The sequence below is a fragment of the Rhinoderma darwinii genome, chromosome 3, assembly GCF_050947455.1.
Source record: "Rhinoderma darwinii isolate aRhiDar2 chromosome 3, aRhiDar2.hap1, whole genome shotgun sequence".
Lineage (NCBI taxonomy): Eukaryota > Metazoa > Chordata > Amphibia > Anura > Rhinodermatidae > Rhinoderma > Rhinoderma darwinii.
Window position 1 is genome coordinate 409941405 of NC_134689.1, and position 15312 is coordinate 409956716.

General features: G+C 47.6%; 1 protein-coding gene across 2 annotated transcripts in view; it reads right to left on the bottom strand.

The window, feature by feature from the left end:
* The window catches only part of COPS6 (COP9 signalosome subunit 6), a 52379-nt gene that overhangs the window by 560 nt on the left and 36507 nt on the right, over positions 1-15312 (bottom strand). Inside the window, exons 1-9 of one of the 2 annotated variants that reach the window (XM_075859221.1) lie at positions 8444-8561; positions 3577-3702; positions 3362-3493; positions 2888-2976; positions 1832-1894; positions 1697-1744; positions 1392-1506; positions 748-840; positions 567-667 (exon numbers count right to left, since the gene is read on the bottom strand). In XM_075859221.1, coding sequence (XP_075715336.1) covers positions 567-667; positions 748-840; positions 1392-1506; positions 1697-1744; positions 1832-1894; positions 2888-2976; positions 3362-3493; positions 3577-3702; positions 8444-8495 — 819 coding nt within the window. In that variant the 5' untranslated portion in view covers positions 8496-8561. Of the gene's footprint in view, positions 1-566; positions 668-747; positions 841-1391; positions 1507-1696; positions 1745-1831; positions 1895-2887; positions 2977-3361; positions 3494-3576; positions 3703-8443; positions 8562-15312 lie in introns of those variants that run through there. The other variant, XM_075859222.1, reaches the window with a different exon arrangement.

Sequence of the window (15312 nt, forward strand, 5' to 3'; positions counted from 1 at the left end):
GCCTGTACTCCGGCCTGATATATTTGACGTGCGCTGATACATTGTAACAAACCATAAGGACAAGATATTTCTGATGTATTTAGCTCATAGAGTCTAAGCTGAATACAATTGTAGCAAACCCTCAGCTGTGAAAAGCATTAGGGCTGTAGAACTTTTCAACCTTTAGATGTAAACAAGAATGTCGCCATTCACTGACTGCAAGCAGAGATCTTCAAAATGGTGAGGTATTGAAAAGTACAGCCCCCCTTTACTGCGCTAGTGTATTGCCATGACTACACAGAGTCATGCGACTCCAAATAAAGGGCAAAAATAATGTCACTAAGGCCGCGTTCACACCTGCGGCAGGGCAACGTTCCGTCAAAATTTTCTGTCGGAACGGAGCCCTGACTGACAAACGGAAACCAGGGGTTCCATTTGTCTCCGTTGTGCAGGGGTTCAGTCATTTTGACAGAATGAATACCGTAGTCTGCTACGGAACGGAGCCCTGACGCAGATGTGAACGCAGCCTAACTTGTAATTCTGTGATTTACCATCAGGGGGCGTGTGAACATTGCTACCATACTCACGTCATAGAAATCCATCTTGAACTTATCCGTGCTGAGGACGGGGAGGCAGTGACACAGAGCGGAGGCTTCACGCAGGATTTCATGGTTAAAGGGAACTTCACCTACAAAATGAGAACAGCGCAGCGATCAGCGGGATATTTCTGGATGGAGTGGACGAGCGGCGCCAGATCTGTACATTTACCTGCTTCAGCCGCTCTCACATACTCCAGGATGAGGCGGACTCTGCTGTGCAACATCTTGATGGCGCTGTGCTGAGCGATGAGATGTTCCGCCACTACAACGACAGAACAAAGGTCGTTACTTCAGATTCATGTGAAAGATGTAGCAGAGCCAGGTTTAGCGTTATAGTTATGTGTACTCCCAGCCATATGCCGGCTTTGTTTTTTGGGCGTTTTTACAGCATTCACTGCGCGGTATAAACTACGTTACTTTTATTCTGCGGTTATCAGATTTGTTATTTTTAGGTTTTATTACTTTTGCACAAAAACTTTTTTTTTTTTTTTTTTTTCGTTTTTTTACGTGTTTACAGAAAAAAAAACATTTATTTTGGTCCGTTTTTGGGACTCCACATGTGATTCGCTGATCGCTTACACTACACACTCCACTACTCCTGTACTGCCATGTATTATGCCCTCAGATGCCCCCCGGCTGCCATGGCACCCCATCATCTCCCCGAGCTTCTGTTCTGACAGTTTTGGGGAATGGGGCCCTGTAGGTTTCCAGTTCTAATCACTGGCTTTCCACTTCAACCCAGTGAGTTCCACCGATGACCATCACAGCTCTGCTACATCTGTATATGAAAGCAGCAGCACTCCCAGCCCTCACCTGTAGAGTTTTCCCCGCTCCCGGTGGCCGTCATTCGAGCGACGTGGTCAACGCCGATTCTTTCTGCTTCTTCTGTGGCGAGGGTGTACGGGAGCTCAGCCAACAACATGGTGGCCTGGGAAGGAGAACAGACATAAGCGAGGAAAGGTCTCCAAACATCGGACCTGCTGGTTTAGCGGCTGCTCCCCCTGGTGCTAGCCGATTGGTGGCGTCATGTTACCACCCGCTATGTCTAGGGGAGTGAGATATGTGCCCGTCTATGGTCACCCTCATACCCCTGATAATAAGAATAGGGTCGGACCCACCTCTCCATTCACGATGTCAATCACCGATTCGTACACACTGACCGGAAGCTGCGGAGGACATGAGAGCGTTACACAGGACACGACCATGCGGTACATAGGGGGGGGGGGGGGAGGCTGGCAGTGCCCGCTACTTACATCAGTGTGCTTGGTCATAGGGTTCAGCTTCAGGAAGAGCGGCGACTCGATGATCTCACACACCTGGAGGAATGAGAGGGGAGGAGCTAAGAAGCCACGAATACCCAGAAGTGTTAATGAGGGAAAGAGCCGAGAACGGCATCGCAACAGAAACAGCTCTGCTCAACTGCAGGCTACACACTGCCTCATGTCAACATATGTATTCTGCTGCCTCCCTGGTAACTCTCAGGATGCTCGCCCCCTGCTGGTTCAGTGTCTGTACCAGGCCTGTTCTGCTGTGGTGTATTGTGGGAGATGTAGTGTTTATCTCAAACATTGTATAAGAACGTGCCCCTCATTATAAGTTCTTAGATCGGCTGTAGGGGTTATGTCTGACCTATTACAAGTGGCAGAATTGTGAATGCAGCTCTGGATATAACTTGAGTATAAGGCCATGTTCACACAGCATTTTTTCAGGTGGATTTCATAGCGTAAAACGCTCCAAAATCCACATGAAATACGTCTGCAAGCGGCTTCCCAGCGATCAATGGTAAATACACTGGAGGAGATTTATCGAAACTGGTGCAAAGGAAAAATGTGGAGCAGTTACCCATGGCAACCAATCTGGTGCAAAGGAAAAATGAAAGGTGGAATCCGATTGGCTGCCATGGGTAACTATTCCACATTTTTCCTTTGCACCAGTTGTGATAAATCTCCTCCAGTGTGTAGTATACGAGGAGTATTTTTTCACTGCTGGATTAAAAACCCCTCTAAAATATACGATTCCTAAAAAAGAAGTAACAGGTCACGTCTGCGGCCGTTTTACAAGCAGATATTTCCCATTGACACTTCATAAATGCTTCAAAAACGCCTGGATTCAGAGGCCGTTTCCTCTTGAAATTAGCCTTAACGTATGCCGTGTAAACATAGCCTAAAACGGGATGTAGCAGCAGAATTGTGAATGCAGCTCTGGATGCGACTGGAGCATAAGACACGATGTAACAGCAGAATCATGATTGCAGCTCTGGATGTGACTTGAGACACGGATTTTAGACATTATATGTAGATTTCTGGTACCTGTTTGTGAACGTGAATGTCGGATGGGTCGGGGGGACCTCCTGTCGTGTACCAGCCCAGGAACTCCATGTCTTTAAACACCTGCTTAACTGCGGAGCAACAGAGGAAAGCCAAATGTAAAAAACCCAGAGTCTGGGGGACGCCGGGCACCTGAATGTTTGGGTCACAGGTGACATCTATATATTTACTAGAAAGTTCTGGGGTGTCTATGTGACAGGTATACCCAAATACAAGAAGACGACCCCGACCTGTCTGCCGATCCCACCGCTTCTTTACTCCTATGTACACAGATCAGTATTCATCTCCGTGTATAAAGGGTTAAAGGTTTCCCTGATCTCCTCCATTGGAGCCCCATGATGTACCTAGCAAAATGGCGCCCCCTACTGCTTTGTATCTTGACTGCTGACTGTAGCTTGGCGCTATAATACACGGTCGTTGCCCCCAGGCCCCTCCCTCCCCGGCCCCGCTGCTCACACTGCTCCTCCTTGGTGTAGTAATACTCCTTGTTGATGATGATCTTCTCATCGTTGATCTGGGACAGAAGCTCGAACGAGTTCATCACCTCGATGTTCCTTCCCTCCTGTTTGCCGATGAGAGCGCCGATCACTGCACGAAGAGAAGGAAAACAAGAGCTGAGCATTCAGCGGAGGTGACGGGGGCACCGAGGAGAAGGTGGCGGCTCTTCTTACCCTGGACGGGGCGTCCTTCCTGTGACCTCATGCGGATCCAGTGGTCGGAGATATTAAGGATCACCAGGGGGTGAAGAGCCACAGCCACGCTGCCAGTGACTCCCTGAGCCATTACCGTGGGGAGAACTGCAGGGAGACAAGGGTTAAGAATAAAATCACTACAGCATGATTGTGAGTGCAGCTCTGGAGTATAATACAGGATGTAACTCAGGATCAGTACAGGATAAGTAATGTAATGTATGTACACAGTGACTCCACCAGCAGAATAGTGAGTGCAGCTCTGGAGTATAATACAGGGTGTAACTCAGGATCAGTACAGGATAAGTAATGTATGTGCACAGTGACTACACCAGCAGAATAGTGAGTGCAGCTCTGGAGTATAATACAGGATGTAACTCAGGATCAGTACAGGATAAGTAATATAATGTATGTACACAGTGACTCCACCAGCAGAATAGTGAGTGCAGCTCTGGAGTATAATACAGGATGTAACTCAGGATCAGTACAGGATAAGTAATGTATGTACAGAGTGACTTCACCAGCAGAATAGTGAGTGCAGCTCTGGAGTATAATACAGGATGTAACTCAGGATAAGTACAGGATAAGTAATATAATGTATGTACACAGTGACTCCACCAGCAGAATAGTGAGTGCAGCTCTGGAGTATAATACAGGATGTAACTCAGGATCAGTACAGGATAAGTAATGTAATATATGTACACAGTGACTCCACCAGCAGAATAGTGAGTGCAGCTCTGGAGTATAATACAGGATGTAACTCAGGATCAGTACAGGATAAGTAATGTATGTACAGAGTGACTTCACCAGCAGAATAGCGAGTGCAGCTCTGGAGTATAATACAGGATGTAACTCAGGATCAGTACAGGATAAGTAATGTAATGTATGTACACAGTGACTCCACCAGCAGAATAGTGAGTGCAGCTCTGGAGTATAATACAGGATGTAACTCTGTGTACATACATTACATTACTTATCCTGTACTGATCCAGTGACTCCACCAGCAGAATAGTGAGTGCAGCTCTGGAGTATAATACAGGATGTATCTCAGGATCAGTACAGGATAAGTAATGTAATGTATGTACACAGTGACTCCAGCAGAATAGTGAGTGCAGCTCTGGAGTATAATACAGGCTGTAACTTAGGATCAGTACAGGATAAGTAATGTAATGTATGTACACAGTGACTCCACCAGCAGAATAGTGAGTGCAGCTCTGGAGTATAATACAGGCTGTAACTCAGGATCAGTACAGGATAAGTAATGTAATGTATGTACACAGTCACTCCACCAGCAGAATAGTGAGTGCAGCTCTGGAGTATAATACAGGATGTAATTTAGGATCAGTACAGGATAAGTAATGTAATGTATGTACACAGTGACTCCACCAGCAGAATAGTGAGTGCAGCTCTGGAGTATAATACAGGCTGTAACTCAGGATCAGTACAGGATAAGTAATGTATGTACACAGTGACTCCACCAGCAGAATAGTGAGTGCAGCTCTGGAGTATAATACAGGATGTAATTTAGGATCAGTACAGGATAAGTAATGTTATGTATGTACACAGTCACTCCACCAGCAGAATAGTGAGTGCAGCTCTGGAGTATAATACAGGCTGTAACTCAGGATCAGTACAGGATATGTAATGTATGTACACAGTGACTCCACCAGCAGAATAGTGAGTGCAGATCTGGAGTATAATACAGGATGTAATTTAGGATCAGTACAGGATAAGTAATGTCATACGTGTACACAGTGACTCCACCAGCAGAATAGTGAGTGCAGCTCTGGAGTATAATACAGGATGTAACTCAGGATCAGTACAGGATAAGTAATGTAATGTATGTACACAGTGACTCCACCACCAGAATAGCGAGTGCAGCTCTGGAGTATAATACAGGATGTAACTCAGGATCAGTACAGGATAAGTAATGTAATGTATGTACACAGTGACTCCACCAGCAGAATAGTGAGTGCAGCTCTGGAGTATAATACAGGCTGTAACTCAGGATCAGTACAGGATAAGTAATGTAATGTATGTACACAGTGACTCCACCAGCAGAATAGTGAGTGCAGCTCTGGAGTATAATACAGGCTGTACATTACTTATCCTGTACTGATCCTGTTACAGCCTGTATTATACTCCAGAGCTGCACTCACTATTCTGCTGCTGGAGTCACTGTGTACATACATTACATTACTTATCCTGTACTGATCCTGTTAATGTATGTACACAGTGACTCCACCAGCAGAATAGTGAGTGCAGATCTGGAGTATAATACGGGATGTAACTCAGGATCAGTACAGGATAAGTAATGTAATGTATGTACACAGTGACTCCACCAGCAGAATAGTGAGTGCAGCTCTGGAGTATAATACAGGATGTAACTCAGGATCAGTACAGGATAAGTAATGTAATGTATGTACACAGTGTCTCCACCAGCAGAATAGTGAGTGCAGCTCTGGGGCATAATACAGGATGTAACTCAGGATCAGTACAGGATAAGTAATGTAATGTATGTACACAGTGACTCCACCAGCAGAATAGTGAGTGCAGATCTGGAGTATAATACAGGATGTAATTTAGGATCAGTACAGGATAAGTAATGTAATGTATGTACACAGTGACTCCACCAGCAGAATAGTGAGTGCAGCTCTGGAGTATAATACAGGCTGTAACTCAGGATCAGTAATGTATGTACACAGTGACTCCACCAGCAGAATAGTGAGTGCAGATCTGGAGTATAATACGGGATGTAACTCAGGATCAGTACAGGATAAGTAATGTAATGTATGTACACAGTGACTCCACCAGCAGAATAGTGAGTGCAGCTCTGGAGTATAATACAGGATGTAATTTAGGATCAGTACAGGATAAGTAATGTCATACGTGTACACAGTGACTCCACCAGCAGAATAGTGAGTGCAGCTCTGGAGTATAATACAGGATGTAACTCAGGATCAGTACAGGATAAGTAATGTAATGTATGTACACAGTGACTCCACCACCAGAATAGCGAGTGCAGCTCTGGAGTATAATACAGGATGTAACTCAGGATCAGTACAGGATAAGTAATGTAATGTATGTACACAGTGACTCCACCAGCAGAATAGTGAGTGCAGCTCTGGAGTATAATACAGGCTGTAACTCAGGATCAGTACAGGATAAGTAATGTAATGTATGTACACAGTGACTCCACCAGCAGAATAGTGAGTGCAGCTCTGGAGTATAATACAGGCTGTAACAGGATCAGTACAGGATAAGTAATGTAATGTATGTACACAGTGACTCCACCAGCAGAATAGTGAGTGCAGATCTGGAGTATAATACGGGATGTAACTCAGGATCAGTACAGGATAAGTAATGTAATGTATGTACACAGTGACTCCACCAGCAGAATAGTGAGTGCAGCTCTGGAGTATAATACAGGATGTAACTCAGGATCAGTACAGGATAAGTAATGTAATGTATGTACACAGTGTCTCCACCAGCAGAATAGTGAGTGCAGCTCTGGGGCATAATACAGGATGTAACTCAGGATCAGTACAGGATAAGTAATGTAATGTATGTACACAGTGACTCCACCAGCAGAATAGTGAGTGCAGATCTGGAGTATAATACAGGATGTAATTTAGGATCAGTACAGGATAAGTAATGTAATGTATGTACACAGTGACTCCACCAGCAGAATAGTGAGTGCAGCTCTGGAGTATAATACAGGCTGTAACTCAGGATCAGTAATGTATGTACACAGTGACTCCACCAGCAGAATAGTGAGTGCAGATCTGGAGTATAATACGGGATGTAACTCAGGATCAGTACAGGATAAGTAATGTAATGTATGTACACAGTGACTCCACCAGCAGAATAGTGAGTGCAGCTCTGGAGTATAATACAGGATGTAATTTAGGATCAGTACAGGATGAGTAATGTAATGTATGTACACAGTGTCTCCACCAGCAGAATAGTGAGTGCAGCTCTGGAGTATAATACAGGGTGTAACTCAGGATCAGTACAGGATAAGTAATGTAATGTATGTACACAGTGACTCCACCAGCAGAATAGTGAGAGCAGCTCTGGAGTATAATACAGGCTGTAACTCCGGATCAGTACAGGATAAGTAATGTCATGTATGTACACAGTGACTCCACCAGCAGAATAGTGAGAGCAGCTCTGGAGAATAATACAGGATGTAACTCAGGATCAGTACAGGATAAGTAATGGAATGTATGTACACAGTGACTCCACCAGCAGAATAGTGAGTGCAGCTCTGGAGTATAATACAGGATCGGTACACTTTGTAGCTGTATTATGTGAGAATCTTGGTAATTCAGTGAGTGCAAGGGTGTCGAAATATAGGAAGGGGGGGGGGGGGGGTAAAGCTACAGAGACCAGTATATTTTCAGCCTGGATGACACCAGTAGAGGGTTCATGGCTGAATTATAGAGGAGTCTATGGGCAGTGCTCCTCAGCATTGCCTGGGAACTGGTACAATGGGCACCGAAGACTGGCACATGATGTTCAGGACACAGGAGCCATTAGAATGCCCGAGAGCTGCAATAACACAATAACCGCATCCCCCATGACATGAAAAACCGCCATAAAAACGCTTCATTCACAGAAAAATAACACTACAACGACGTCAGTTCCTCTATAGTTAACAGACAGGTCTATCGGCCAATCACAGCTAGAGATTCTGGACACACCTATCCTCCTCCGGCAGAGCGGTAGACTGGACCATGTCCAGCAGGAATGCTTCTGCTGGCCCTGTCACCAGCGCCGCTCTACCTCCTCACCTAGCCGCGCTTTCTCATTATCACACTGCTCAAATAACCGAGGACGTACTCACCAGCGCCGTCCACCTCCATTCCGCCGCCGTTCGGAGCCGCAGCAGACGCCATCTTGCTGCACCCTGCTTGCAGCGTCCCTCACCGCGGCTGTGATGAACCTGCACGGCAGCTTACACATGCGCGGCATGTAAGCTTGCTGCGCATGCGTTGTTTAAGTGCTGATGTTCTTACTGCAGCCTGTAGGGGCGCTGTATTACCGTCTTTACAAATACATTCATGTACATGGCCGCTGTGTAGGTTGCGGAGAAAATCTAGTCAGCAAAATGTTACACTGCCCCCATAGGTTCCTCCAGATTACTACATCTAACCGTGCTGAAGGTTTCTTTTATATAACTTTTTAAATTTTTCTCAACGTAGCTGTAGCGGGACGAGTTGTACTTTATGTAGGTGCCATTTTTTGGCACATTTACATTATCGTTTAATTTATATAAAATTTTGTGGCGAAAATGCAGAAAAAAGCTGTACCGCTGCAGTTTTTTATTTTTTGCATTTACAGATCATCATAAATGGCGCTATAAATTTGTAATGCAGGTTGTTACGGTCATCACGATATAAAATATGTGTACATTAGTTTATTTTTGGGACTTATATCTAATGAAGTTTATTTATTGTAAGAAATGCGAATTTGTGTATTTTTTACAGATTTTTTTTTAATTGAACTTTTTAAAATAAATTTTCGTTGTTTTTTTTTAAACCCATAGGGGGATTTTTAATTTCGATTTCTATTTTTTAACTGTAATGTATAGGCCGATATCTATATTAGCCTGTGTATTTATAGTACCTAAGTATACCCTAACAACAGGAAATATGGTAGGACAGCCCTGGGGTCCTTCAATGGACCCTGGGTGTCTGTCCTTATAAGGTATGTCCGTTGATCGCATCACAGGGATTCCCTGTGACACAATCAAAGGGGGTTCCCACTTTTTTTTCCCTTTGAATGCCGCAATCAGCTTTGATCGGGGCATTCAAGGCGGTAACCGAAGTTTCTCTGATCTCTGCCGTTAGAGTGGGGCTGTGGCTGTGTTTTACAGCTGTTGCTCGCACCTGATCGCACTGGCACACTTGTGCCCACGTGATCAGCATGCGGTCTATGTTCGTCATGATGTGGCAACCTCTAGCCGCTTATGACTAATGTTCCCTCTAAGTCTTGGTAGCTCCTGAGTGGTGCAAATAGGGGGCAGGGCAAGTCTCCATCAATGAATGGCGATCTGATGACCAAAAGTAATACCCCCAGTAAACGCTAATATAGCAACTAAATAAGAGAATAAGGGTATGTTCACACGCACTAATTACGGACGTAATTCGGGCGTTTTTGCCCCGAATTACGTCCGAAAATAGCGCCTCAATAGCGCTGACAAACATCTGACCATTGAAAGCAATGGGCTGACGTTTGTCTGTTCACACGAGACGTATATTTACGTGCCGCTGTCAAATGACGGCGCGTAAATAGACGCCCACGTCAAAGAAGTGACCTGTCACTTCTTTGGGCGTAATTGGAGCCGTTACTCATTAACTCCAATGAATAGCAGCGCCAATTACGTCCGTAATGGACGCGGCGTTCAAGCGCCTGCACATGCCGTTACGGCTGAAATTACTGGGATGTTTTCAGGCTGAAACATCCCCGTAATTTCAGCCGTTACGGACGCCCTCGTGTGAACATACCCTAAGAAAACTTATTTTAAATTCGTTTTAATTACTTTTTTAAATACTATAATATTACAAGTCCAGCAGTAAAATAGACGACAGTTATAAACACCAATTATAGGCATCAATGAAAGAATCCTTCATTACACCACTGTCCCTGTAGATAGCATCACACAGACCCCCTGTAGATAGTGCCACACAGACCCCTGTAGATAGCTCCACACACAGACCCCCTGAAGATAGCGCCACACACACCCTGATGATAGCATCACCCTACCTATAGATAGCGCTACACACAGACCCCCTGAAGATAGCGCCACACACACCCTGATGATAGCATCACCCTACCTATAGATAGCGCTACACACATCCCCCTGTAGAAAGCGTTACACACATCCCCCTGTAGATAGCATCACACCCCCTGTAGATAGTGTCACACACATCCCCTTGTAGATAGCGTCACACACAACCCCCCTGTAGATAGCATCACACACACATCCCCCTGTAGAAAGTGTCACACATCCCCCTGTAGATAGCGTCACACACAGCCCCCCTGTAGATAGTGTCACACACAGCCCCCCTGTAGATAGCATCACACCCACCCCCCGTAGATAGCGCCACACACTCACCCCCCTGTAGAAAGCGTCACACACATCCCCCTGTAGATAGCATCACACCCCCTGTAGATAGTGTCACACACACTCCCCGTAGATAGTGTCACACACATCCCCCTGTAGATAGCTCCACACACAGCCCCCCTGTAGATAGCGTCACACACATCCCCCTGTAGATAGCATCAAACCCCCCCCTGTAGATAGCATCACACCCCCCCTGTAGATAGCATCACACCCCCCCTGTAGATAGCATCACACACCCCCTGTAGATAGCATTACACACCCCCTGTAGATAGCGCCACACACAGACCCCCTATAGATAGCGTCACACACATCCCCCTGTAGATAGTGTCACACACATCCCCCTGTAGATAGCGCCACATACAGCCGCCTGTAGATAGCATCACACACAGCCCCCTGTAGATAGCGCCACACAGTCTCCCTGTAGACAGCGCCACACACAACTTCTGTAGATAGCGCCACACCCCCCTGTAGATAGCACCACACAGACCCGCTGTAGATAGCGCCACACCACCCCTATAGATAGCGCCACACACCCACCCTGTAGATAGCGCCACACCCCCCCTGTAGATAGCATCACACACAGACACCCTGTAGATAGTGCCACACAGCCCCCCTGTATATAGCGTCACATACAGCCCCCCTGTAGATAGCGCCACCTCCCCCCCTGTAGATAGCGCCACACACCCCCTGTAGATAGCATCACACACAGCCCCCTATAGAACGCGTCACACACAGACACCCTATAGATACTGCCACACAGCCTCCTGTAGATAGTGCCACACAGCCCCCCTGTAGATAGTGCCACACAGTCCCCCTGTAGATCGTGCCACACAGCCTCCATATGGATAGTGCCATTAAGCCCCCCTGTAGATAGCGCCATGCAGGGTCGGCCTTAGGGGTGTGTGACCTGTGCCATTGCACAGGGCTCATCACTCCAGCAGGTGGAAGAGGACGCTGCGCTTTCTCCCTTCCCCTGCTTGTTTCAGAAGCGCCTGGGCCCGACTACTCAGCAGCCACCTTTCCGCCTGGGCGCTTCTTCACTCATTAGCATCATTACCTGTGTAGCAGCTGCTAGCGGCGACACCGGGTATGAGGGCGCTCATGCCGCCCGACGGGACGGGCCCCCTCATGGCCGGCGGCACCGCTAGCAGCTGCTGCGGCTGCTACACGGTAGTGACACCACTATAACAGAGCAGGGAGGTTTCTCCCTGCTCTGCTATCTACTAGCACCACTGTAGCTCCTTGTAGGATTGGAATCCCCATGTAGCCGGGGATTCCCCTCCTGGTCGGAGCGCTCGATGTCTCTGTCCATATATGGACAGTGACATCAGGGGAACTCCTGAAACGAAATCCCTGGCCACAGCATTGCCGACTCTGTGACTGGGGATTCCACTACAGGAGAAGCCAGTGACGTCACTGTCCATAAATGGACACAGACGACAGGTGCTTCTCCTGTAGTGTAATGCCCGCTCACATCGTTGGCAACGCTGTGGATGAGGATTCCACTTCAGGAGTTGCTCCTGATGTCACTGTCCATATATGGACAGAAACGTCAAGCGGAGCGCTCTAGAAGCGGAATCCCTGGCCACACGGGGATTCTGCTCTTTCAGGGCGCTACAATGCTGCTATCTACAGGAAGGGGGGGGGGGTACTGTCTACAAGGGGACTGTGTGGCACTACCTACAAGGGGGCTGTGTGGAACTACCTACAAGTGGGCTGTGTGGCACCACCTAAAAGGGGGCTGTGTGGCACTATCTACAAGGGGCTGTGTGGAACTATCTACAGGCGGCCGTGTGGCACTACCTACAAGGGGGCTGTGTGGCACTACCTACAAGGGGGCTGTGTAGTACTACCTACCAGGGGGCGGTGTGGTACTACCTACAGGGGGCGGTGTGGCACTATCTACAGTGGGATGTGGGGCACTACCTACAAGGGGCTGTGTGGCACTACCTACAAAGGGCCTGTGTGGCACTACCTGCAGAAGGCTGTGTTGCACTACGTACAGGGGGCTGTGTGGCACTATCTACTGGGGGCAGTGTGGCACTACCTACAAGGAGGTTGTGTGGAACTATCTACAGGGGGAATCTGTGAATGGCGGGCTGATGGTCATTCTACTGTGAGTGCTGGGCTGATGGTCATTTTACTGTGAGTGGGGGGCTGATGGTCATTTTACTGTGAGTTTGGGGCTGATGGTAATTTTACTGTGAGCGGGGGGCTGATAGTCATCAAGTGATTTCCACCTCTGAGCTCCAATTAAAATGAATAGGAGGCAGAAAATACCTGCTTGTTTGGAGCTTTTTTTCCTCCGTTTTTTGCATTAGCTTCAACGGCTTAAAAAAAACACAACAAAAAAAAAAAGGTCAAACAACGCTGTCACTTCCTGAAGGAATTTTGAGGCAGATTTTTTTTTGCCTTACAAGAAACGCTGTGTGAACATACCTTACGAGTGTAGTGCTTGTTTTTAGCCGTTTTCTGTCTTTCTCAAAGCAATTTTTGGTAGGGGTGCCCTAAGGAAATTAGATTTTTCCATGGATGCCTTGAGTCCGAAAAGGTTGGGAAACTCTGTACTAGGCTACAGGATGACGCCGGCCTACACAAGGATCCCGTCGTGGAGCAGCTCAGTTCGTCGTGACAACGTGACAGTACGCTCAGGCCATGGACCCCGCTGGTCGATCCAAGACCAAGATGATGTCACAAGAGATGCGGGCGGATATGCTAGACATCCGGTCTCGACAGGATCAACTCCTCCAGGCCTTGGACATTATCACACGTCGGCAAGAGGCGCTAGCTGCCGTTCCTCCTACTACACCTCCTGGCAGTGTTGATCCTCTGACTACACCTCCTGGCAGTGTTGATCCCTGATTTTCTTTGCCACTTCCTGACGGCTATGATGGAGATGCAGGGACCTGTCATGGATTTTTGAACCAGTGCCAGATCCACTTTAGCCTGTATGCAGGGGCATTCTCGTCTGATGGCGCAAGGGTCGCTTTCATCATCTCTCTCCTCACTGGCAGGGCCCTTGCATGGGCGAATCCTATCTGGGAGAGACAAGGACAAGAGACCCGTGACATCCAGGGGCTCCTCCGGACATTTTTCACGGTGTTTGAGGAGACTGGACGAATCTCGTCTGCAGCGGCCTCCTTGCTGAATCTACGCCAAGGAGACACCTCTGTGGGCGAGTACGCCATCCACTTCTGCACCCTGGCAGGAGAACTCTTGTGAAAGGCCCTGGTGGCTACATTCTCCTAAGATTAAGGACGAACTTGCCGCCCGAGATCTACCGTCTACCCTGGATAACCTCATCCTTCTGGCCGCCTGGATTGATATAAGGATCCGAGAACGGCTCCAAGAAGCTCGTTGGGAGAAAGGACTCCCTAGTCCGGTCCCTACTTTGCAGGAACACCTGCTGTCTTCTGATGCCGATCCTCCTAAGGAGTCGGTAAGGACGGACCAGTTTAAGCTATCTATCCAGGAGAGACAACGCAGACGCATCTCGGGATTCTGTCTATATTGCTGCCTCGGAGGCCATCTTGTGCGCCTGTGTCCTCAAAAGCCCCAGAGCCTAGGGTTGGTGGGAGAGACAACCTTGGGTAAAGTAGGACTTTCGTCTAAATTGTCCTTTCCCATGACCATAGTGTCTGGCGAGAAAACGCATCAGGTCTCTGCGTATCTGGACTCTGGATCCGCCGCTAATTTCATTCGTAGAGACCTGGTGGATCTTGTTCAATTGCCCACTACCCCTCTGGAGAGGCCATTGATGGTTGCATCTGTAAATGCACTACCTCTGCCAGACCCAGTTATAGCTGTGATCAAACTGATGAGGCTCAAAGTGGGAGCCCTCCACTCCGAGCTCCTCTCGTTCTTTGTCCTGCCCAAGGCCGTCAACCCCATGCTGCTGGGTCGGCCTTGGCTCCGATTACATGCCCCAGTCCTGGACTGGAATTCTGGAGAGGTTCTCCAGTGGGGCTCCGAGTGTCTCAACCGTTGCCTGGTACAGATTAGTTTGGCTCAGCCTCCTTTGCCTCGGTCCTTGGCAGGATTGCCTGGTCATTATTCTGCATTTTCGGACATCTTCAGCAGGAAAGAGGTTGAAACGCTGCCCCCACACCAGGCGTATAACTGTCTTATCGACCTACTTCCTGGTGCTTCCCTTCCCGGTGGTAGGGTATATCCTTTCTCCTTGCCAGAGACTCTGTCCATGTCCGCCTATGTTAAAGAGAACTTGGAGAGGGGCTTCATACGGACATCTTCGTCCATGGCAGGAACCGGGTTCTTCTTCGTCAAGAAAAAGGATGGTTCTCTTCGTCCTTGCATCGACTACCGGGTCTCAACCAGATCACTGTGAAAAATAGGTATCTGTTGCCATTGATCTCTGAACTGTTTGATCGTATACGTGGTGCCAAGATTTTTTCTAAACTACACATGCGTGGGGCTTACAACCTAATCCGGATTTTCCAGGGTGACGAATGGAAGACTGCATTTAAATCTAGTAATGCCCTTTGGCCTATATAATGCTCCCGCGGTCTTCCAGGAGTTTGTTAATGACATCTTCCGCGACCTCCTCTATGTTTGTGTTGCGGTCTATC